General features: G+C 42.4%; 1 protein-coding gene across 5 annotated transcripts in view; it reads left to right on the top strand.

Annotated features, from left to right (window-relative positions):
* DENND5B (DENN domain containing 5B) overlaps positions 1–23,783 on the top strand; it is a 196,076-nt gene that overhangs the window by 102,282 nt on the left and 70,011 nt on the right. For all 5 annotated transcript variants that reach the window (XM_067008968.1, XM_067008967.1, XM_067008969.1 and 2 more), the window contains one exon: positions 21,079–21,266. In XM_067008968.1, coding sequence (XP_066865069.1) covers positions 21,079–21,266 — 188 coding nt within the window. The remainder of the gene's footprint in view (positions 1–21,078; positions 21,267–23,783) is intronic.

Genomic DNA, 23,783 nt, shown 5'->3' with positions numbered 1-23,783 from the left:
CTTTATTCTTTTTTTTTTTTTTTTTTTTTTTTTTTTTTTTGGTGGTATGCTGGCCTCTCACTGTTGTGGCCTCTCCCGTTGCGGGGCACAGGCTCCGGATGCGCAGGCTCAGCGGCCATGGCTCACGGGCCCAGCCGCTCCGCGGCACGTGGGATCTTCCCGGACCGGGGCACGAACCCGTATCCCCTGCATCGTCAGGCGGATTCTCAACCACTGCGCCACCAGGGAAGCCCTTCTTTATTCTTTAAAAAATGCTGCCGCACACATTCCTGGGCCCTGTTTGTTTGTTTGTTGGCTGTGTTGGTCTTAGTTGAGGCACGTGAGATCTTTGTTGCGGCACATGGGCTCCTCTCTAGTTGCGGCACGTGGGATTCTCTCTAGTTGTGGCATGCGGGTTTTCTCTCTCTAGTTGTGGTATGTGGTCTCCAGGGTGCGTAGGCTCTGTAGTTGTGGCACATGGGATCTGTAGTTTGCAGCACCCGGCTCTCTAGTTGAGGCGCCTGGTCTCAGTAGTTATGGTGTGTGGGCTCAGTTGCCCTGAGGCATGGATCGAACCTGAGTCCCCCTGCATTGGAAGGCGGATTCTTTACCACTGGACTACCGGGGAAGTCCCCCAGAGCCCATTTAAATCTATCCAGTCTGGGGACTTCTCTGGTGGCTGTGGTGCAGTGGTTAAGAATCCACCTGCCAATGCAGGAGACATACGTTTGAGCCCTGGTCCGGGAAAATCCCACATGCCGTGGAGCAACTAAGCCCGTGTGCCGCAACTACTGAAGCCCGCGTGCCTAGAGGCTGTGCTCCGCAACAAGAGAGGCCACCGCAGTGAGAAGCCTGCACACCGCAATGAAGAGTAGCCCTCGCTCGCCACAACTAGAGAAAGTCCACACACAGCAATGAAGACCCAATGCAGCCAAAGATAAATAAATAAAAATAAATAAAATTTTTAAAAAAAATCTATCCAGTCTGTTATTTAGAGAATGTGTACATCACAGTCACTTTGCAGTGGTAACTGGCTAGAAATTTTAAGCAGGGAATGAACCCAAGAGGTAAAGGCTCTTTTCTAGGACCCCAGATCAGAAAAGAGTACTTTTCTTCTGCAGCCTAGAAATACTTGGAGCAAGACAGTGGGAAGATTGGAGTCGGATCATCTTTTCAAAGGAAATAGTGGAGGAAGAAAAGGGGAATTTAAACACCAGGGTCTAACTTTTGATACCAGTCATTAAGGTGTCAGGAACATTTTTGGATCTTGCTTATTACCTTCTTTGACTCTTCACAATGGAAATAAGCAGTTACCCACAGCCCACGCTGCACTGCCTGCCTGTGAGCCTTCACAGTACTCCTCTCCCTTCCCCTCCCTTTGTAAGTTGTACATGAATTAACCTTGTCAGAAAGTAGAAGCTGCTTGAAGTTTTCTTGAAGAAGTTGGGAGCCTTGTAAACACAAATTGCTAGTCATGCTTAACTAAACATTATAGCTTATTGGTTATGGAGTTGATAAATCATAAAATCAAACTTGATATTTTGATGGCAGAAAGTGGGTTCCCATGACCTGTATCCAAAAAGCATTAGAATTTTAACAGCTTTGGCCAATATTTTTATAATACTAGTTTTACTTTGGTGATAAACAAAAACTTAATATTAAGACATTTTTCTTAATAAGTTTTCATTATATATTCAAGAAACTAATCCTTGGTCAGTTATATGAGAAGCACATGTCTCCTTCCAGTTTGTGGCTGTTAATTTTCTTTTAGGGATCTTTTGATGAATTAAGATACTCAATCATAAATTCTAATTTACAAATCTTTCTTATGACTTAACTTTCTGTTCTATTTAAGCAATCCTTCTCTATTCTGAGTTTGTAAAAATAGTCTACATTTTTTTCCTAAATGTTTTTAAGTTATATTTAGCATCTCTAAGAAATTGATTTTTGCTTATGTTGTGAGGAAGAGATCAAATTTAATATTTTAGAAATATCTGTAACTAGTTATTTTATACTCGTTATTAGATAGACCATTCTTCCTCCCTCTGATCTGCAGTGCCACTTCAGTCATATATAAGTTCCTGTATGTGAAGTTCCTCTAATGTATTTCTGGGCATTCAGTTTATTCTGCCAGTTTTTCTGTCCCTGTAGTAAATCACGCTGTTGTAATTACTATAGCTTTAAAGTAAGTCTTGGTATCTTATAGGACAGTTCTCTTCACCACCTTCTTTTTACTGAAATTTCATTGAATGTAGTTTTGAGGCAATTAACGTATTTAGAATGTTGAGTGTCCCCTCCATGAAAATGATACATCTCTCCATTTATAAGGGCTTTCTTTAATGTCTCTAGGTAGTTTTATAATAGTAAAGTAGGTGACAGTGTGCAAATAATGATGGTTTTATTTCTTCTTTTCCAATCTTTGTCACCTTTATTTCTTTTGCTTGCCTTGTAGTACTAACTAGGCTTTCCAGTACAGCATAGAATGGAATTGATAATAACAGGCATCCTTGTCTTTTTCCTGATGTTAAAAAGAATGCTTTTAATGCTTCACTATTAAGCATAACATTTGCTATAGTGTTTTTGGTAAATACCTTGTACCTTCTACCAGGTTAAAGAAGTTTCCTTTTATTCCTAGCGTGTTCAAAGTTTTTAAAAATTATGAATGCATGTCATATTTTATTGAATGTTCTTTCTGCATCAAGTAAGATGATCGTGTTTTTCTCATTTTAACCATTCATTAAGGTGAAAAATGTATATTCCACCCTTATCTTCCTGAGACAAACCTGATTTGGTCATGGTTTTCAGATATGGATTGATTTAGTCTGCTATTATTTTGATTAGAAGTTTTACATCTACGTTTTTTATTGATTTGGCTTATCATTTTTATTCCTTGCACTAACTTATCTGGTTTTTGGAATTAAGATTATTCTAACTTCATAGAATGAGTTGGAAAGCATTCCATTTTTGTCTGGAAGATAAAATGGAGAAGAATTAATTTAAGGTTCTTTTTTTAAAATTTATTTTATTTATTTATCTTTGGCTGTGTTGGGTCTTTGTTGCTGCGTGCGGGCTTTCTCTAGTTGCGGCGAGCGGGGCTACTCTTCACTGCCGTGCGTGGGCTTCTCATTGTGGTGGCTTCTCTTGCTGTGGAACACAGGCTCTAGGTGTGCAGACTTCAACAGTTGTGGCACGTGAGCTCAGTAGTTGTGGCTCGCAGGCTCTAGAGCGCAGGCTCAGTAGTTGTGGCGCACAGGCTTAGTTGCTCCGCAGCATGTGGGATCTTCCTGGACCAGGGCTTGAACCACTGTCAAGATTCTTAACCACTGTGCCACCAAAGAAGCCCCTTCATTTAAGGTTGTAATTATTTGATCCATGACTATTTGAGGGAACCTGTCTGTAAACTGTTTGGTCTTGTTGGGAAGATGTTAAGTACCAGTCCAGTGTCTTTAATGGTTTATTTCGGTTTTCTATTTCTCCTCCCCCTTTTCCTTCTCACTCCTCCTCTGTCATCATTATCATCATCATCAACTGGGGACAAAAGTCAGATACTTTTATTATACCACAGACTACCCCCGGTCTTTGACCACGATCCCTTAGAGTAAAAGAATCCTAATAGTTAAAAGATGCTGGCATGGTACCTGTCCCTTTGGCATTACTGCTGAGTTCAGTCCATCATCCTACTGCATGAAAATGTCTCCCAGAGCAAGGCCACTGAGGTTTGCAGCGTTCCAGTACAATATATCTTCTCAGGTTCCAACTGCAGCAATATATGGCTTCCCCCTTTCAAGGCATCCGGTATAACTGAGCTAAGAGACAATGTCATCTCTTGCCCCGAGCCTCTTTCAGGGTGTTAGTGTAATATTGGATTTCTCTTATTACCATAACTCATTTATTTACTCCCTTACCCTTAACTACTATTCCTCCTTCTTTCCATTTATACCCAAACTTTTCCACCTTTGGAAGGCACATTATTAGGTTTGGCCACAGTGCGGGTTTAGATTGCAGGCAGCCATAGTAGTCTAGCGAGTACCTCCGCCTCACTTCACTACCATTCATATTAGGGTAAGGTTACATAGGTACAGAACTAAGTGGGCTGTTTTTACCTCCAGGCGTTACAGCCGCATTCACTGTTAACCCCCATTTTGCCAGATGGGGTGAAGGCACAGACCACCCCAGCAGGCTCTTAGGAATTCTGACATAAAGGTTTAAAAATAGACTTTCATCCCTGCTTCTGGCACTTGTAGCTGTAGTCCTGGTCCTGCATCAGGTAGGAAAAAGAAAGCTGAGGTGATGTGGGGAAGAAAATAAAAAGTATATTGTCATACCAGCACCCTTAACCCCTTAGGAAGAATTGTAGTCGTACCAGCCTCCATCTCTACCCCCTTTTCCCCAGACCCACCAGAAGAACAGAGGTATCTGTCTAGTGGGGACTCTCCCTTACGCTGAGTGTGAGCACACACACTCGTGAAGGCGTGAAAGTCACAGCCCTTTATGCTTTTATCTCACGCGTTTTAGACGGCAGATGTTCCAACCGCCTGCTCTGGTTCTCAATTAAGCCGTTACCGTGCGGGTGATGGGCAGCCTCGTATGTCCATTTGATGTGGCGTCTCTTCGCCCACCATTGGACACCGTGTGCCGTGAAGCGTGTTGTGTCCCGTAGCCTGAAGATGTGTAACTTGGCGGCCCACACTGGTAGAGTATCCTCTGTTCCAGTCCTCTAATAGTACTTTAAGCATTTGCATCTACTGCCTCGTATGCAGAGCCCAGTCTGAAGTGTCTATTCCTGGTGGGACCCATTTATAGTCCCCCACCCCCACCCCGCCAGGGCTGCTGGCATTAGTCCAGTGTCGTCTACTTGCTGGCAATGTGTAGTAGGGCCTTCCCCCCAGCCATCTGTAGCCTCTGTCTCTCCTGTTGGCAGACAAAACAGTTCTTCTTGGCAATTTGTGCCTCCGAGGGTATAAGAGGATTATGTCTAGATTCAGCCCATCTCTGCATTGCTGCAGTTCCCCAGGTGGCCACTTGAAGGGAGTGGACCAAAAGGTCCACTTGGTGGTTACATCACCTCCCAAACCTGAAAGTGGGTTCTTCTGATGGGCATTAACATGTCCTACTTTAAAGTGGCCCATAAATTCCCAGAGCGATTTCCGTATGGCTGCACCTTATACAGGCATCCTTTTAATAGTCCAGTTTTCCATTGCCCATGACTCAGTAAAAACCCAAGCATATAGGGCTTCCCTGGTGGCGCAGTAGTTGTGAGTCCGCCTGCCGATGCAGGGGACACGGGTTCGTGCCCCGGTCCGGGAAGATCCCACATGCCGCAGAGCGGCTGGGCCCGTGAGCCGTGGCCGCTGAGCCTGTGCGTCCGGAGCCTGTGCCCCGCGACGGGAGAGGCCGCAACAGTGAGAGGCCCGCATATCAGAAAAAAAAAAAAAAAAAACCCAAGCATATGGACTTTACCACTGTTCAGTTCTTCCATCGCTGCTAGGAAAACAGCGTGTAAGTCAGCCCCCTGAGCCCGTCTGTGCTTACTTTCTTTGATCAGAATGGTGGCCATTCACCTTGGAACCGTCATACATAAACCAAGCAGCTCTTTGTTGGTCAGTTGAGAGGTATTTATGCTGTCCAGGTGACAACAGAATCTGGCACCTCCTCACTCAGTTCCAGAGTCAGTCCTCTGGGAAAGGAGGCTCCTCATTGTATCTCCTCCTTGCCTTCTCCTCATAACAAGACCCCCTATAAACAATCTCCATTTAATTATGGAACTCTTCTGTGCACTGCCTTCCTCATTAGAGTGTTTTTCCAACATCACCCAAGACATCATGGGTATTTTGGGTTTCGGGATTATTTTGTCTTTCAGCCATAGGGGCAGTTTAGACTAGCGTTCAATAGCAGGCTAGTAATTGCCTCTCAAATGGAAATGCTGCAGCCCATCGTACCAGGAGTTGTCACTGGGAGGTGCTCACAGGCTTTAGCCGTAAGCCCCAGTCTGTGCCCTGTGTAGGGCTCCTGTACAGAGTTTGTCTGCCAGGCTCCAGCTTCTTGTCTATAACACTGTGTGGGCTCCGGCAGTCTTATTCCCATTTAGCATGACGTCTAATTAATATTGCTTGGATTGGAGAGCGCTTGACATGCCATCTGTTTTACTTTGGGGGGAGGTGTTCCCCATTCAGACATAGTGTCCATTCCCATAAACCATTCAGGTAAGCCTGTTTAAACATTCCAGTTTTCACCCAAACTTCCACCTTAATCAGTCAACCTTAACTTTTTTCATATTCTCTCAATCTAATTGTAGCCTGCCTTAAGACTTCACCAAAGGGTTTTGGTATCACAGTGTATGAGGTCCCATCCAAGTAAAGGACTCCCAGAAACTTCTCCACTCCCTGACCAATTTAGCCAGCAGAGGCGGTTTGAGCCAAGATTAATCTGCCTGACTATTGCCCCAGGTGATGTCAGGTCTGGTTTCTCATTATAATCATTGCTTTCCCTGTGTCTTACATTTCTCCAAACTGGGATAAACAAACTCAACTTGCTTAGAGCCCTTTAATGTAGGGGGTCCAGCAGGGGTCCCTTTGATCCACCCAGTCTCAGATGGTACTGGATTAAGACCTTTGTTTCAACCCCACCAATGTCAATGTCCATTTTATTCATCCCATTTCTTTTTGTTTTAAAATCTTTTTATGTTTAAGATTTAAAAAAATTATTTATATATTTCTTCCTTCCTTCCTTCCTTCCTTCCTCCCTTCCTCTCTCCCATCCCTCCCTCCCTTCCTTCATTTTTGACCGCGTTGGGTCTTCGTTGCTGCATGGGCTTGCTCTAGTTGCCGTGAGGGGGGGCTACTCTTTGTTGCAGTGCACGGGCTTCTCGTTGCAGTGGCTTCTCTTGTTGCAGAGCACGGGCTGTAGGCACGCGGGCTTCAGTAGTTGTGGCATGCAGGCTCAGTAGTTGTGGCTCACGGGCTCTAGAGCTCAGGCTCACTAGTTGTGGCACACAGGCTTAGTTGCCCCGCGGCATGTGAGATCTTCCTGGACCAGGGCTTGAACCCGTGTCCCCTGCATTCGTCCCATTTCTTTCTTTCTTTCTTTTCTTTTTTTTTTTTTTTGCGGTATGCGGGCCTCTCACTGTTGTGGCCTCTCCCGTTGTGGAGCACAGGCTCCGGATGCGCAGGCTCAGCGGCCATGGCTCACGGGCCCAGCCGCTCCGCGGCATGTGGGATCCTCCCGGACCGGGGCACGAACCCACGTCCCCTGCATCGGCAGGCGGACTCTCAACCACTGTGCCACCAGGGAAGCCCCGTCCCATTTCTTAATAACCATCCACAGATTTCCATCCTGCTGGGATGAGTCTCTTGACACCCTTCTTTCTTTTTCCTCTTTCCCACTTCTATCAACATTTGCTTTATTCACTCAGTTTCTTAATAACTGTTTAAAAATTTCCACCATGCTGGGACGAGTCCCTTGACTCCTTCCTCTGCCTCTCCACATTTTCTTTTAAATTAATATAATGTTTTTATTAGCATCTGCTAAGATTCATGAGGGTAAGCTGAGACAGGCTTCTCTGACTGTAAGGTTACATGGGTTGCTAATGCAGAAGGGGGCCCACAGTATTTACCATGACCTGAGTAATGGGCATTTTCAGTTGTGAATGTACTAGTTATCATAACACCAATCCCACACGGCTTACTTGCCTATGAAGTATCCTTGCATTCCTGGGATAAACCCCACTTGATGGTGGTGTCTGATCCTTTTTTTTTTTTTTTTTTTTTTTTTTTTTTTGTGATATGCGGGCCTCTCACCGTTGTGGCCTCTCCCGTTGCGGAGCACAGGCTCCAGACGCCCAGGCTCAGCGGCCATGGCTCACGGGCCCAGCCGCTCTGCGGCATGTGGGATCTTCCCGGACCGGGGCATGAACCCGTGTCCCCTGCATAGGCAGGCGGATTCTCAACCACTGCGCCACCAGGGAAGCCCGTGTCTGATCCTTTTAATGTGCTGTTGGATTCTGTTTGCTAGTGTTTTGTTGAGGATTTTTGCATCTATGTTCATCAGTGATATTGTCCTGTAGTTTTCATTTTTTGTGACATCTTTGTGTCATTTTGGTATCAGGGTGATGGTGGCCACATAGAATGAGTTTGGGAGTGTTCCCCCCTCTGCTATCTTTTGGAAGAGTTTCAGAAGGATAGGTGTTAGCTCTTCTCTAAATGTTTGATAGAATTCACCTGTGAAGCCATCTGGTCCTGGGCTTTTGTTTGTTGGAAGATTTTTAATCACGGTTTCAATTTCAGTGCTTGTGATTGGTCTGTTCATATTTTCTATTTCCTCCTGGTTCAGTCTTGGAAGGTTGTGCTTTTCTAAGAATTTGTCTATTTCTTCCAGATTGTCCATTTTATTGCCATATATTTGCTTGTAGTAATCTCTCATGATCTTTTGTATTTCTGCGGTGTCAGTTGTTACTTCTTTTTCATTTCTAATTCTATTGATTTAAGTCTTCTCCCTTTTTTTCTTGATGAGTCTGGCTAATGGTTTATCAATTTTGTTTATCTTCTCAAAGAACCAGCTTTTGGTTTAAGTGACCTTTGCTATTGTTTCCTTCATTTCTATTTCATTTATTTCAGATCTGTTCTTTATGATTTCTTTCCTTCTGCTAACTTTGCGGGTTTTTTGTTCTTCTTTCTCTAATTACTTTAGATGTAAGGTTAGGTTGTTTATTTGAGATTTTTCTAGTTTCTTGAGATAGATTGTATTGCTGTAAACTTCCCTCTTAGAACTGCTTTTGCTGCATCCCATAGGTTTTGGGTCTTCACAGTTTCATTGTCATTTGTTTCTAGGTACTTTTTGATTTCCTCTTTGATTTCCTCAGTGATCTCTTGGTTTTTTAGTAGCATATTGTTTAGCCTCCATGTGTTTGTATTTTTTACAGTCCTTTACCTGTAATTGATATGTAGTCTCATAGCATTTTGGTCAGAAAAGATACTTAATATGATTTCAATTTTCTTAAATTTACCGAGGCTTGATTTGTGACCCAACAGATGATCTATCCTGGAGAATGTTCCATGAGCAGTTGAGAAGAAAGTGTATTCTGTTGTTTTTGGATGGAGTGTCCTATAAATATCATATATGTCCCTCTTGTTTAATGTGTCATTTAAAGTTTGTGTTTCCTCATTTATTTTCCTTTTGGATGATCTGTCCATTGGTGAAAGTGTTAAAGTCCCCTACTATGATTGTGTTACTGTCAGTTTCCCTTTTATGGCTGTTAGCCTTTGCCTTATGTGTTGAGGTGCTCCTGTGTTGGGGGCATAAATATTTACAATTGTTATATCTTATTCTTGGATTGATCCTTTGATCATTAAGTGGTGTCCTTCTCTGTCTCTTGTAATAGTCTTTATTTTAAAGTCCAGTTTGGGACTTCCCTGGTAGCGCAGTGGTTAAGAATCTGCCTGCCAGTGCATGGGACACAGGTTTGAGCCCTGGTCCGGGAAGATACCACATGCCGTGGAGCAACTAAGCCAGTGTGCCTACAGCTGTTGAGCTGGTGCTCTAGAGCCCGTGAGCCACAACTACTGAGTCTGTGTGCCACAACTACTGAAGCCTACACTTCTAGAGCCCATGCTTCGCAACAATAGAGGCCACCGCAAAGAGAAGCACATCTGCCTCAACAACGAGTAGCCCCCACTTGCAGCAACTAGAGAAAGCCCATGTGCAGCAGCAACAAAGACCCAATGCAGCCAGAAGTAAATAAATTGTAAATAAATTTTAAAAATAAGAAAATAAAAAATTCTATTTTGTCGGATATGAGAATTGCTACTCCAGCTTTCTTTCGATTTCCATTTGCATGGAATATCTTTTTCCATCTCCTCACTTTCAGTCTGTATGTGTCCCTAGATCTGAAGTGGGTCTCTTGTAGACAGCATATATATGGGTCTTGTTTTTGTATCCGTTCAGCCAGTCTGTGTCTTTTGGTTGGAGCATTTAATCCATTTACATTTAAGGTAATTGTCAATAGGTATGTTCCTATTACCATTTTCTTAATTGTTTTGGGTTTGTTCTTGTAGGTCTTTTCCTTCTCTTGTGTTTCCTGCCTAGAGAAGTTCCTTTAGCATTTGTTGTAAAGCTGGTTTGGTGGTGCTGAATTCTCTTAACTCTTTGCTTGTCTGTAAAGGTTTTAATTTCTCCATTGAATCTGAATGAGATCCTTCCTGGGTAGAATAATCTTGGTTGTAGGTTTTTCCTTTTCATCACTTTAAATGTATCCTACCACTGCCTTCTGGCTTGCAGAGTTTCTGCTGAAAGATCAGCTGTTAATCTTATGGGGGTTCCCTTGTATGTTATTTGTTGCTTTTCCCTTGCTGCTTTTAATATTTTTTCTTTGTATTTAATTTTTGATAGTTTCATCAATATGTGTCTTGACGTGTTTCTCCTTGGATTTATCCTGTATGGGACTCTGCACTTCCTGGATTTGACTTACTATTTCCTTCCCATGTTAGGCAAGTTTTCAACTATAGTCTCTGCAAATATTTTCTTAGACCTTTTCTTTTTCTCTTCTTCTTCTGGGACCCCTATAATTCGAATGTTGGTGCGTTTAATGTTGTCCCAGAAGTCTCTGAGACTGTCCTCAATCCTTTTCATTCTTTTTTCTTTATTCTGCTCTGCGACAGTTATTTCCACTATTTTATCTTCCAGGTCACTTATCTGTTCTTCTGCCTCAGTTATTCTGCTATTGATTCCTTCTAGAGAACTTTTAATTTCATTTATTGTGTTGTTCACATTGTTTGTTTGCGCTTTAGTTCTTCTAGGTCCTTCTTAAATGTTTCTTGTATTTTCTCCATTCTATTTCCAAGATTTTGGATCATCTTTACTATCATTACTCTGAATTCTTTTTCAGGTAGACTGCCTATTTCCTCTTCATTTGTTTGGTCTGGTGGGTTTTTACCTTTCTCCTTCATCTCTGCATATTTCTCTGTCTTCTCATTTTGTTTAACTTACTGTGTTTGGGGTCTTCTTTTTGCAGGCTGCAGGTTCATAGTTCCTGTTGTTTCTGGTGTCTGCCCCCTGTGGGTGAGGTTGGTTCAGGCTTTTGTAGGCTTCTTGGTGGAGGGGACTGGTGCCTGTGTTCTGGTGGGTGGGACTGGATCTTATCTTTCTGATGGGCAGGGCTGCATCCAGTGGTATGTTTTGGGGTGTCTGTGAACTTAGTATGACTTTAGGCAGCCTCTCTGCTAATGGGTGGGGTTGTGTTCCTATCTTGCTAGTTGTTTGGAATGGGGCGTCCAGCACTGGTCATTGGGTGGAGCTGGGTCTTAGTGTTGAGCCGAAGATCTCTGGGAGAGCTCTCGCGGATTGATAATACGTGGGGCCGCGAGGTCTGTGGTGGTCCAATGTCCTGAACTTGGTTCTCCCACCTCGGAGGCTCATGTCCAACACCCAGCCAGAGCACCAAGACCCTGTCAGCACATGGCTCAGAAGAAAAGGAAGAAAAGAAAAATAAATAAATAAAAGAAAAAGAAAAATTAAAAGAAGAAAAAATAAGAAAATTAAAAAATTTATTTAAATAAATAAATAAAAGAAGAAGAGAGCAACCAAACCAATAAAGAAATCCACCAATGATAACAAGCACTAAAAACTAAACTAAGATAAACATAAAAATTAGAAACAAATCAGTCACAGACAGCAAACCCCAAGTCTACAGTTGCTCCCCAAATCCACCACCTCAATTTTGGGATGATTCATTGTCTATTCAGGTATTCCACAGATGCAGGTACATCAAGTTGATTGTGGGGATTTAATCCGCTGCTTCTGAGGCTCCTGGGAGAGATTTCCCTTTCTCTTCTTTGTTCGCACAGCTCCTGGGGTTCAGCTATGGTTTGGGCCCCGCCTCTGCGTGTAGGTCGCCTGAGGGCGTCTGTTCCCCACCCAGACTGGAGGGGGTTAAAGGAGCGGCTGATTAGGGCTCTCTTGCCATCTCAGGCTGGGGAGAGGGAGGGGTACGGTAGTCATGATTGGAATGTGGGGTGGCCTGTGGTGGCAGAGGCCGACATGAGATTGCAGCAGCCTGAGGCACGCAGTGCATTCTCCTGGGAAAGTTGTCCCTAGATCTCGGGACCCTGGCAGTGGCGGGCTGCACAGGCTCTGGGGGGGTTGGGAGGGGTTGTGGGTAGTGACCTGTGCTTGCACACAGGATTCTTGGTGGCAGCGGCAGCAGCATTAGCATTTCATGCCCATCTCTGGGTCTGAACTGATAGCTGCAACTTGTGCCCTTCTCTGGAGCTTGCTCAGGCAGTTCTCTGCCTTCTGTGGGCACACAGGGAAGGAATCCCCTCTCCTAGTGCACCCCGAAACAATGGTGTCTTGCCTCTTCGGCAGTTCCAGGCCTTTTCCCGGATTCCCTCCTGGCTAGCTGTGGTGCACTAGCCCCCTTCAGGCTGTGTTCATACAGCCAACCCCAGTTCTGTCCCTGTGATCTGACCTCCAAAGCCCGAGTCTCAGCCCCCAACACCCACCTGTCCTGGTAGGTGAGCAGACAAGTGTCTCAGGCTGGTGAGTGCTGGTCGGCACCGATCCTCTGTGGGAATCTCTCCGCTTTGCCCTCTGCACCCTGTTGCTGTGCTCTCCTCTGTGGCTCCAAAGCTTCACCTCACCAACCCCCATGTCCACCAGTTGAGGGGCTTCTAGTGTGTGGGAACCTTTCCTCCTTCACAGCTCCCTCCCACTGGTGCAGGTCCCGTCCCTATTCTTTTGTCTCTGTTTTTTCTTTTTTCTTTTGCCCTACCCAGGTACGTGGGGAGTTTCTTGCCTTTTGGGAAGTCTGAGGTCTTCTGCCAGCGTTCAGTGGGTGTTCTGTAGGTTGTTCCACACGTAGATGTATTTCTGATGTATTTGTGGGGAGGAAGGTGATCTCCACGTCTTACTCCTCTGTCATCTTGAAGGTCCCCCACTATGTTACTCTTTTTTTTTTTTTTTTTTTTTTTTTTTTGCGATACGCGGGCCTCTCACTGTTGTGGCCTCTCCCGTGGCGGAGCACAGGCTCCAGACGCGCAGGCTCAGCGGCCATGGCTCACGGGCCCAGCCGCTCTGCGGCATGTGGGATCTTCCCGGACCGGGGCACGAACCCGTGTCTCCTGCATCGTCAGGCGGACTGCCAACCACTGCGCCACCAGGGAAGCCCTACTCTTTTTAAAGAACTAACTTTTACCTTTGTTTGTACTCTTTTTTATCTTTGTTTTCTGTTTTATTAATTTCTGGTTTTTTTTTTTTTTTTCCTTTGGACCCATCCCACCCCCAGTATTAGCATCTTAAGTATTTGAGTGTTATGTTAGTTGCATCCCACAAGTCTTAGTATCTGGTATTTTCATTATTCAATTCTAAGAATTTTAAAATTTTCATTTATTTTGACCATTTGCCTTTCTCCCTCTTTTTTTTTCTTTTTGCCTTCTTTTGAAATAATTGAAATGTTTTTGCTCATTGCAGTTTTTTTTTAATTTAATTATTGTAGGTGTTATATGCTGTTTCTCTTTATTAATGGTAAACTTTGAGATTTTAACGTGAACACTCAGTGTTATGTTAATTGGAATCTTTAAAATACAGATACTCTAAAAATGCTTTGACTCCATTCACCCCCATCATGGCTTACTTGTTATAGTTGTTCAAAATTTTGATAATCCCTCAAATTAGGTATATTTTATGTTCTTGATTTTGCTTAAAATTACTCATAATTGCCATTTTAAAAAATTCACATTCAATTTTGTGTCTTAGGTATTTCTTCTGGGATTTAGTCTCCTTATTCCTAAAGTGTATCCTTACAAGTTCCTTAAATGAGGTGGCATTCTCTATTAGATTTCGTTCATCTGACAGTGTTTTAAATTTGTCCGTGTTTTTGAAAGATGGTTTCATTGGATATTCTATGTTGAAAGGTTTTTTTCCTCTTTCTCTTAGCACATTATATTCTACTGTCTTCTGGTTTCCATTGTAGCCATTGAGAAGTCATTTATGACAATCACTCTAACTGTCATTCCTTGGCCAGAAATCTGTTTTCATTCTGGCTATATATATGATTTTCTGTTTGTCTTTGGTGTCCTGTATTTTGACTGTGATTTATCTAAATGAGGGTTTCTTAATTTGTCCTGCTTGTGATTCATTGTGTTTCCTGAATTCTAGGGTTAATATTTTTCACCAGTGTTGGAAAATTCTTAACCATCTTTCTAAATTTTGTTTGCATCTGTCTTTTTTCTTTTTTATCCTCCTGAACTTTAATTAAACGTGTTACTGTCTTGCTCAGTCTTCCATATCTCTCAACCTCTTTTTCTACCTCTTTGTCTCTGTGCTTATTCTGGTTGATTTATCTCCCACCTTATAAATTCTCTTTTTATCCATGTTTAATCCATAGTTAACCCTTCCTTTGACATTTTAATTTCAGTGGTCCTATAAATAGTATTACTCCTAATTCTTCCTTTAATTTCCTTAAACATATTAAACATACACATTTTATATTCCTTCTCAGATAAATTCAATATCTCATGAGTTGAGGATTGAGGGTTTATTCCTCCAGGAAGGGTTTGTATTTTCTTTCACCAGGCACCTGAATTCACTGGCAACACAGGTTTACTTTAAGTTAAAATTCTCACTCTTACTCTTTCTTTGGGCCGTATAGATAGCATGAGAGCCCCAAACATCCTTGAAAACTAGCCAGTAGGTAGGAATTCACAGGGAGGCTTTTTTCCCCCTTCCTCCCTAGGCCACGGCCAGGGCCAGGACAGACTACTTTCCTTGGCAGTACAGATTTTGGTTTTGTTTTTTCCTTTCTACAGGTTTTTGGCCTTTTAGGTCTAGCTTTTTGCAAGAGGATCTACCATCTTAATTCCAGCTCTTCTTGGACTTTGTCCCTCAACAGGCACAGAAGTAAAACTGAAGCTCTAGGCCACCTGAGATCAGTAAACACTCCAAAGACAGCCAGACGTTTGAGTTTTACCACACTGGACTCTTGCTCACATTTTGTTCCCAGCCTCCAATGACTTCCCTTATTTTTATTTTTTAAAAAATTTATTTATCGGGCTTCCCTGGTGGTGCAGTGGTTGAGAATCTGTCTGCAGATGCAGGGGACACGGGTTCGTGCCCCGGTCCGGGAAGACCTCACATGCCGCGGAGCGGCTGGGCCCGTGAGCCATGGCTGCAGAGCCTGCGCGTCCGGAGCCTGTGCTCCGCAAAGGGAGAGGCCACAGCAGTGAGAGGCCCGTGTACCACCAAAAAAAAAAAAAAAAAAAAAAAAAATTATTTATTTTATTTATTTATTTTTAACTGCATTGGGTCTTCATTGCTGCGCATGAGCTTTCTGTAGTTGCCGCGAGCGGGGACTACTCTTCATTGCGGTGCATGGGCTTCTCATTGTGGTGGCTTCTCTTGTTGCGGAGCACGGGCTCTAGGCATGCAGAATTCAGTAGTTGTGGCTCACGGGCTCTAGAACACAGGCTCAGTAGTTGTGGCACACAGGCTTAGTTGCTACGTGGCATGTGGGACCTTCCCAGACCAGGGCTTGAACCCGTGTCCCCTGCATTGGCAGGCAGATTCTTAACCTCTACACTACCAGGGAGGCCCCAACTTCCCTTATTTTTTTTGGCAAATTCATAGTCATGTATTGGGTGTTATATAGCTATTTTATTTACCATTTGTAGATTAGTTTTGGAGTCCTAGTCTACAACACTGCCGTAAATAGAAATGTTTAAAAAAGATCACTGAACTAAAATTAAAATGAACAGATTGATTGTGACAGATATTACAGGATGTAACAACTGCTAGACATATTAATGTAACTATTAGTAATGTAAAATAGGAAAATAATCCAGATCTTTTTCCTCTTTTACCAACAATTACCAATTATATTTAAGCTACATTAAATAATTTAAGTACATAGTATGTGCATAAATACTTTTTGTTTTAACCTTCATTGAAGCAATAAGATACTACTTTTCACATATCCTCATGAGTGTTAGAAAATTATATTTTTATGAATGTATAGATATATATATTTATAGGAAGCTATATTTTATTTAAAATTATGAATTAAACAAGACCTTTTAATTTAGAAAACAATTCTCAATGAATATATAGTTCATTGCCTATTTTGCAAGCTTATTTGACTTTGAAACGTGTATACTTTTTTAAAAAGTCATCTCATATCAAATAAATCCTTTTCAAGTCAGATTCAAATTATTTATTCTCATAGATCCATTTTGGGGGGATTCCACTTCCCACAGATTATTTCCATATAGATTATATTCAGCAAGTTTTAAAAATTGTGGTAAGAAAAAAAACCCATAAATTTGCCATCTTAACTATTGCTTAGTGAAAAGTTCAGTAGCATTAAGTATATTCACATTGTTGTGCAACCAATCTCCAGAACTTTTTCATCTTGCAAAGCTGAAACTCTATACCCATTAAACAGTAACTCTGCATTTTGCACTCCTCTTAGCCCCTTCCTGACAACCACCATTCTTCGTTTGTTTCTATGAATTGACTACTTTAGATACCTCATGTAAGTGGAATTATACAATATTTGTCTTTCTTTGACTGGCTTATTTCATTTAGCATAATGTCCTTAAGGTCATGTTGTAGCATATGTCAGGATTTCCTCCCTTTTTAAGGCTGAATAACTTTCCACTGTATGTATATACCACATTTTGTTTATCCATTCATCCATTGATGGATGCCTGGATAGTTTCCACCTTTTGGCTACTGTGAATACTGGTACTATAAACATAGATGTACAAATATATCTTCAACACTCTACTTTCAGTTCTTTTGGGCATATACCCAGAAGTGGAGTTTCAGCAGGTTTTTAGTACTTAGCTGCTTCCTGCTGCTGCCAAACACACTTTGGTTTTCTGTGTTGATAATATAGATATACTTTTAATAGCTTCAGTATATTTCATTATATAACTGGCCATAAATCTAACCCTTTTGTTAGTTACTTAGGGTATTATAGTTTATTGTTATAAATGATACTTTATACACAAGCGTCCATGTACATACGTTTTTATATATTTATGTGATAAATTACTAGAATTGCTGGGTGAGATGATCTGTATATTTTTTAAGCTTTTGATAGATATTGCCAAATACAAAGCTCTAGCAATTTATGCTGCCTTTATAAGGCAATGTATGAGAATACCCTTTTCTCCACACCTTTGCTGTGATTTTCTTTTTAATCTCTCAATCTGATTAAAGCAAAATGTAGCTCACTTTTCAGCCATCATCAAGGGTGATTTTTTTTTTTAATGTTCATTTGAATTTGTATTCTGCCTTTTGTGATATCTTTGTGAACGAGGAAGATAAGCTGAATTATGCATGGGTCCAAGCCCTCAAAGCCAGCCTGGCTCAGTTAGTAACCAGTCACTGCCTTGGGTTAGTAAATGTATAATCTTTCAGCTGCATCAGGATGTTCACCAGAGATGTGCTGTACACCGCCATCCTCACACCTCCCCTGGCAGTGCTTCGCAGTATGTAAACCCCAATAATCATGGCCTTTTCATGGGGCATTGCATCACCGGCTAGCGCTGGACCTGCTCTGTCTCACTCAGCCATCTCCTCAGCCTGCAACATGGATCCTGTGCCCCCAACCTCAGCTCCAGCCCCAGGCCGCTGGACTGTCCCCACAGGGCTAACCTTAATTCTCCACAGTGATGGTGGTGGACAGGGGCCGAGACCCGGAGATGAGACAGTGGAGGCCAGGCCGTCTCAGGGTCTGTGCCTGTGCCACTGCTAGGCAAATTTTTGGCAGTATGTTTTATTGTATAACATAGGCAAGCATAATGTCCAATAGTTTTATTTCATTTTACATGTCTTAGATGTTAACATATTAATTTCTTAGTACACATTTATTGATCACTCACTATGTAGTAGGTCCCGTACCAAGTGCTAGAAATTCTGAGATTAAAAAATATCGGGCTTCCCTGGTGGCACCGTGGTTGAGAGTCCGCCTGCCGATGCAGAGGACACGGGTTCGTTCCCCTGTCCGGGAAGATCCCACATGCCGCGGAGCGGCTGGACCCGTGAGCCATGGCCGCTGAGCCTGCGCGTCTGGAGCCTGCGCTCCGCAACGGGAGAGGCCACAGCAGTGAGAGGCCCGCGTACCGCAAAAAAAAAAAAAAGTGTATGGCATTTAAACCAATCTTGAGAAAGCAGAACTGGAAAAAAGAATAGACATAGAACACCCACAAGTTGGTGGAATTGTGGTGAAGGAAAAATAAACCATGTGTACCAGTCTTTTCATGTCTACTAGAAGAGGGGAAAACATATAATTTATTTTCACTTCCCAAGTGAAAGTTTACTATAATCAAAGGAAGAAAATAGCCCAAGATGCTGGTTTCCATTCCTTAAAGAATTTGTGTTTCCTTTGAGATTGAACATTTTCCATCAACAGCAAATAAAGTAGCCAAGCTGCTAGGGATTTGATATGACGGCTTAAAACCCTCTGCCTTTCAGGACAGGTCCAATCAGGAGACAGATTAAACCGCACAGTAATTTAAATAGAGGAATGTAATAAGAATTATTAAACTATAGTAGGAAACTATAAAGACATGAAGGAAACTCTAAAGGGTACCCTAGGAAGGACAAACTTGGAAGGGGAGCCACTGCCCAAGGCTGAGGTTCATATCTCGCTGAAGGAAGTGTGGTGGCAGCTCATTGGATGGTGGAGGTCAGTGGGCTGCCTGGGCCCGAGCTGATCCTCAGTCACCAGGCCAGCAGAAGACAAACCTCCCAGGTCCAGGTGAGCTGTGGCTGCTGAGCAGGCACACAGAAGTTGTCAGGGCGCCAGGTGGCTGTGAGATACGAGTGTGCCGTACCCGCGTGAGGAGGGCCCAGTCGCTGAGGCTGCCCGCTCTGGGCGTGTGGCCGGGGAAGTGGGCCACCAGATGTCCTCACATGTCCACACCAGTGATCGGCCGTGCGGAGGGAGCAAGAACACGCAGAACACCGCACCTTGCCCACTGCACGCCAAAACCGGGGAAGAGAAGCGCTTCCTCCTGCGGTGTCCCTCCGCTGTCCTCTGCTGGCAGAGTTTTCCGGTGTGTTCCCTATAAAAGAGAACATGCTTACAGTCCAGTCCATTTTCGTAGACCACCTGTGGAGTGATTTGGAGCTCAGTGAATAGATCAGTAGATAACTGGCACAGGATCTGACTGCTTAAAACCCTGAACCTTTCACCTGTGTCTGGCTTTTAATTGAGAAAGAAATAAACAAGCCCCTGACGCCCAGGAACTGATCGAGCTCTCAGCTCAGCCTCCCTGTCACTGTAGACTGATCGGATGCTCATAGCTGAGCCATGTTGTTCTGTAGAGCACAAAAGGTCTCATGGGACCATCCACCCCGAGCAAGGTCACTGTGCAACCCACAAAATACCAGACACCCTCTTCCCTCAAGCTTCCTGGTATTTGTTTTTTAGAAGTACTCCTGTAAACAGGTTTTCACCTAAAATTTTATAATGAATCAAATAAGGAAAATTTTAAATACATATAGGCTATGGATAGCTGATGATTCGTGACCAAAATCCCATTGTAGACTATTAAAGGTAGTCATTTACAGATTATAAAACAACACAAGAAAAAATTTTAATGGAAAACATCCTGCTTTTGCGTGGTTGGGTGTTCTTCGAGTTTGTTATGAACCAAGTAGCATCGGATCATTTCCCTAAGACTTCCCCAGAGTCTTACTCCCCCAGATTTTACTGTATTTGTGCACAATAAATTCTGTGAGAGAATTATTACAATTCCACAGTATCCATTCTGAAAACCAAATGTTTCTTGGTAACATTTATCAGCAAAATCAGATCTGAACCGAAGTGACCCTATTTAAGTTCTTTGAGTATACTGGGACACTCATATAGTTCGCTGCAGAAACATTAATGTCTTTGATTATAGGGTGCTGCCCTGGATATTTCAAGTATGTGTGGTATGCACAATATTACCTTTCTAAATTAAAAAAGAAAAAATCTGAATTCTGAAACACGGCTGCCTCTGAAGGTCTAAATAGGGATATAGACATATGTATGTATAGCATCCATGGCAGAGCGGTTTTAGAGGGCACTTTATCTGTAGCTATGTGAGTTGATGAATGTTAACTAAACTTATTGTGGTAACTTATTTTGCTGTTCATATATATATATCAAATCATCATGTTGTGCACCAAATGTTATATGTCAATTATATTTCAATAAAACTGGGGGTGGGGTGAGAAAGCACTTTAATACTGTGGACAGTTTTTAGTTTTGATAAATTAGTTCATGTAAACAAAACACAACAAAAAAACCAACCTCTAATCTTCTGGTAGCTTTCACTTTGTCCCTAGATTTGAGTTGGAGGTCAATGTAGGAAGTGTGACTATGAATGCATATATCTGTTGATTTCTTTTTTTTTTTTTTGCGGTACACGGGCCTCTCACTGTTGTGGCCTCTCTCGTTGCGGAGCACAGGCTCCGGACGCTCAGGCTCAGCGGCCATGGCTCACGGGCCCAGCCGCTCCGCAGCACGTGGGATCCTCCCGGACCGGGGCACGAACCCGCGTCCCCTGCGTTGGCAGGCAGACTCTCAAACACTGCGCCACCAGGGAAGCCCCTGTTGATTTCTTGTACCCACAAAATGAAGGCTAAAATAAATATAATAAGGATAACTATAGGCTATAGCCATGATCATTTATACAAGAGAAACAGAACCTCTGAATTGAGGATTGCATAGATATACATGTATATAAAAAGTGATCAGCAGCAATATTCTTACACATTTTCAATGGGAGAAGTGCCGAGAGCAGTTTTATTAGTTCTTATTTGCTTTGCATTTTGAGGGAATGTCAGTTCACATACCAGTGTTTTCAGAAGCAAAGAGCTTAATGATGTTTCCCACCTACTCATACGCCCTTAAAACCATTCAGTGAAACCATCTAACTCTTTCATTACGGTGGAATGGAGCTGACCTCTTTTCTGCATGGTCATGAAGAAACATTTTACTTATTTATTAGCACACGAATTTTTTCTGGAAATTGATATTTTCAAGCTTAATGCAGTGATTATGTTTTGACTTGTAATCTTCCCCTCCATTTTTGTCGTTGCTGTTCTGTACAGATTATCAACGCCTGATGACCGTGGCGGAAGGCATCACCACACTTCTCTTCCCATTTCAGTGGCAGCATGTTTATGTGCCCATCCTCCCTGCTTCTCTGCTACATTTTCTTGATGCTCCTGTCCCTTATCTGATGGGCCTTCAGTCAAAAGAAGGAACTGACCGTTCTAAGCTAGAACTTCCTCAAGAGGTAAAAACTTAACAATGAACCATGAAGCGCTTGCTGTTTGTTGATTTAGGTCAAGCCCACTTTTGTTAGATAGCATTGTCTTTGTCTGAACTGAGTCTCTGGCTATTCGGAATCTTCCAAGCAGGTCTAGGGAAGAGGCTCAGCCACAGAATGCAGATCCTGACTCCTGATGGTTATTATATGACATAGTCATTAATTAAACATGGATCAAAACAGGACAGTGGCAAATTTTCACAGCTGTAAATTTGTGAAGATGGAGCAGTAGTAGTATTATCTAGGAGCTTTATTATTTTAATAACATTTTATTTCTTTTTCCCTATTCCTGTTATAAATTTTGTTTTTAAGTGGTACCGCCCAATTTTAACATCCTTTAAATTATTGTATTAATTGAGGTGAATTTGATTCTTGACCTCTATCAAATGAAAAGTTACATCTTTCAGCAGGCTAGGGATCATGGAAATATTAAATACTTTAGTAGTCTGTTTTCAGACGTAAGGCCAGTTACCAGCTTTTCTAAATGTTAGCTTAGCTCGCTGGTTGAGGTAAAAATTCTAACCCTTAGCTTTTAGTCTACCTTAAGATTACTATGCTTTCTGTGTGTTATATTTTCAAATATTGTTTCAGAAGAAAATAAACAGGAATTCTTGAAAGCATTTTGAATCTAATTTTTTGCTGTTGTTAATGGTACTCAGAATTGAAATGTAAAGCCTTTGAGTTGAAATATTGATGAGAGTGCCATGGCCTATTAGAAAACATAAGCTGGTTAATTACATTATATTATTCGCTATTTAATTAGCACCTTTCTTAATAAAATCTTTCATGCTGTGCTTCACTCTTATTTGTTCTTACTACCCATAGATATTCTCATTTTAATAAATGAATTTAAAATAACACACTAAGCCACGGACATTATACCCAGTAATGATTCCTGTTAATCATCCACTGCTTACTTTATTCTAATGAATGTTTCCCTACCCAAATTAACATTTTTGTTCAGGGGAAAATAGCTTGATTCAGATCATATAAAATACACATGCAAACTGTTTTGCTCTTTGTGAGCTTGTGCACGTTCTCTGCTTCTCCCTCTCTCTTATACCTCTTTTTTCTAATACCTGAACTCTCATTTTCTCTTTTATTAAATTAATCTAAGTATCCTGTTGGTTCAAAGAAGTAAGTCCGTTAAATTTTTAAGGAAAAAGAAATAGACTAGCTAAATGCATTTTGTTTTAAAGACTTAAACAGTGATATGTTTTAGCTTCTTGTTGAGTTATCTGGTCTCTTTGCATGTTAATTAAATGATAAATTTTTAGACACATAAATATTATCTTTCCATTTTTTCATGAGTAATAATTGTTGAGGCATTTTAAATGCCACCTTGATGTATTTGTTGTCAGGAAATCTTTCTGTCTCTGCCTGTGTGTATCCTCTGACTCTAAAAATAAACAAACTTAAAAATTCTGGGGGCTTCCCTGGTGGTGCAGTGGTTGAGAGTCCGCCTGCCGATGCAGGGGACACGGGTTCGTGCCCCGGTCCTGGAAGATCCCACGTGCCGCGGAGCGGCTGGGCCCGTGAGCCATGGCCGCTGAGCCTGCGTGTCCGGAGCCTGCGCTCGGCAGCGGGAGAGGCCGCAACAGTGAGAGGCCCGCGTACCGCAATTAAAAAAAAAAAAAATTCTGAAAGCTCTTACAGTAATATCTGTGATTTTTCTAATTTTTCATTCACTAAACCAACACTATTTAATAAATATACATACTCATGTATTCATAGAGTAGAATAGTAAGAAATAACCTGAATCAGCTGTGAAAATAGCACTGCTTCTGTATACAGAGTATTCATTAGTGCATTACTGCTTTATAAGAAAAGGCTAATAGCATATCACTTTGCTCTGGTTTCATTTAACAATGAGATGAAATAATCTACTCCACAGAATTTGGAGGAGGAAGTGGGTATAAAAATAGTCATTTTGGACTTCCCTGGTGGCGCAGTGGTTGAGAATCCGCCTGCCGATGCAGGGGACACGGGTTCGTGCCCCGGTCCGGGAAGATCCCACGTGCCGCGGAGCGGCTAGGCCCGTGAGCCATGGCCGCTGAGCCTGCGCGTCCGGAGCCTGTGCTTCGCAACGGGAGAGGCCACAACAGTGAGAGGCCCGCATATCACAAAAAAAAAAAAAAAAAAAAAAAAAAAAAAAAAAAAAAAAAAAAAAAAAAAAAAAAAAAAATAGTCATTTTAAAAAAGTGACTGGGGGCTTCCCTGGTGGCGCAGTGGTTGAGAGTCCGCCTGCCGATGCAGGGGACACGGGTTCGTGCCCCGATCCGGGAAAATCCCACATGCCGCGGAGCGGCTGGGCCCGTGAGCCATGGCCGCTGAGCCTGCGCGTCCGGAGCCTGTGCTCCGCAAGGGGAGAGGCCACAACAGTGAGAGGCCCGCGTACAGCAAAAAAAATTAAAAAAAAAAAAAAAGTGACTGGTAATACCTTCCCTTGCCTTGAAAACTGTAAAATAAACTAATAGCTAAAAA

This window comes from Kogia breviceps, chromosome 12 (assembly GCF_026419965.1).
Source record: "Kogia breviceps isolate mKogBre1 chromosome 12, mKogBre1 haplotype 1, whole genome shotgun sequence".
Classification (NCBI taxonomy): domain Eukaryota; kingdom Metazoa; phylum Chordata; class Mammalia; order Artiodactyla; family Physeteridae; genus Kogia; species Kogia breviceps.
The sequence above is the reverse complement of the archived record's forward strand: the minus strand, read 5'-3'. Positions and strand labels throughout refer to the sequence as shown.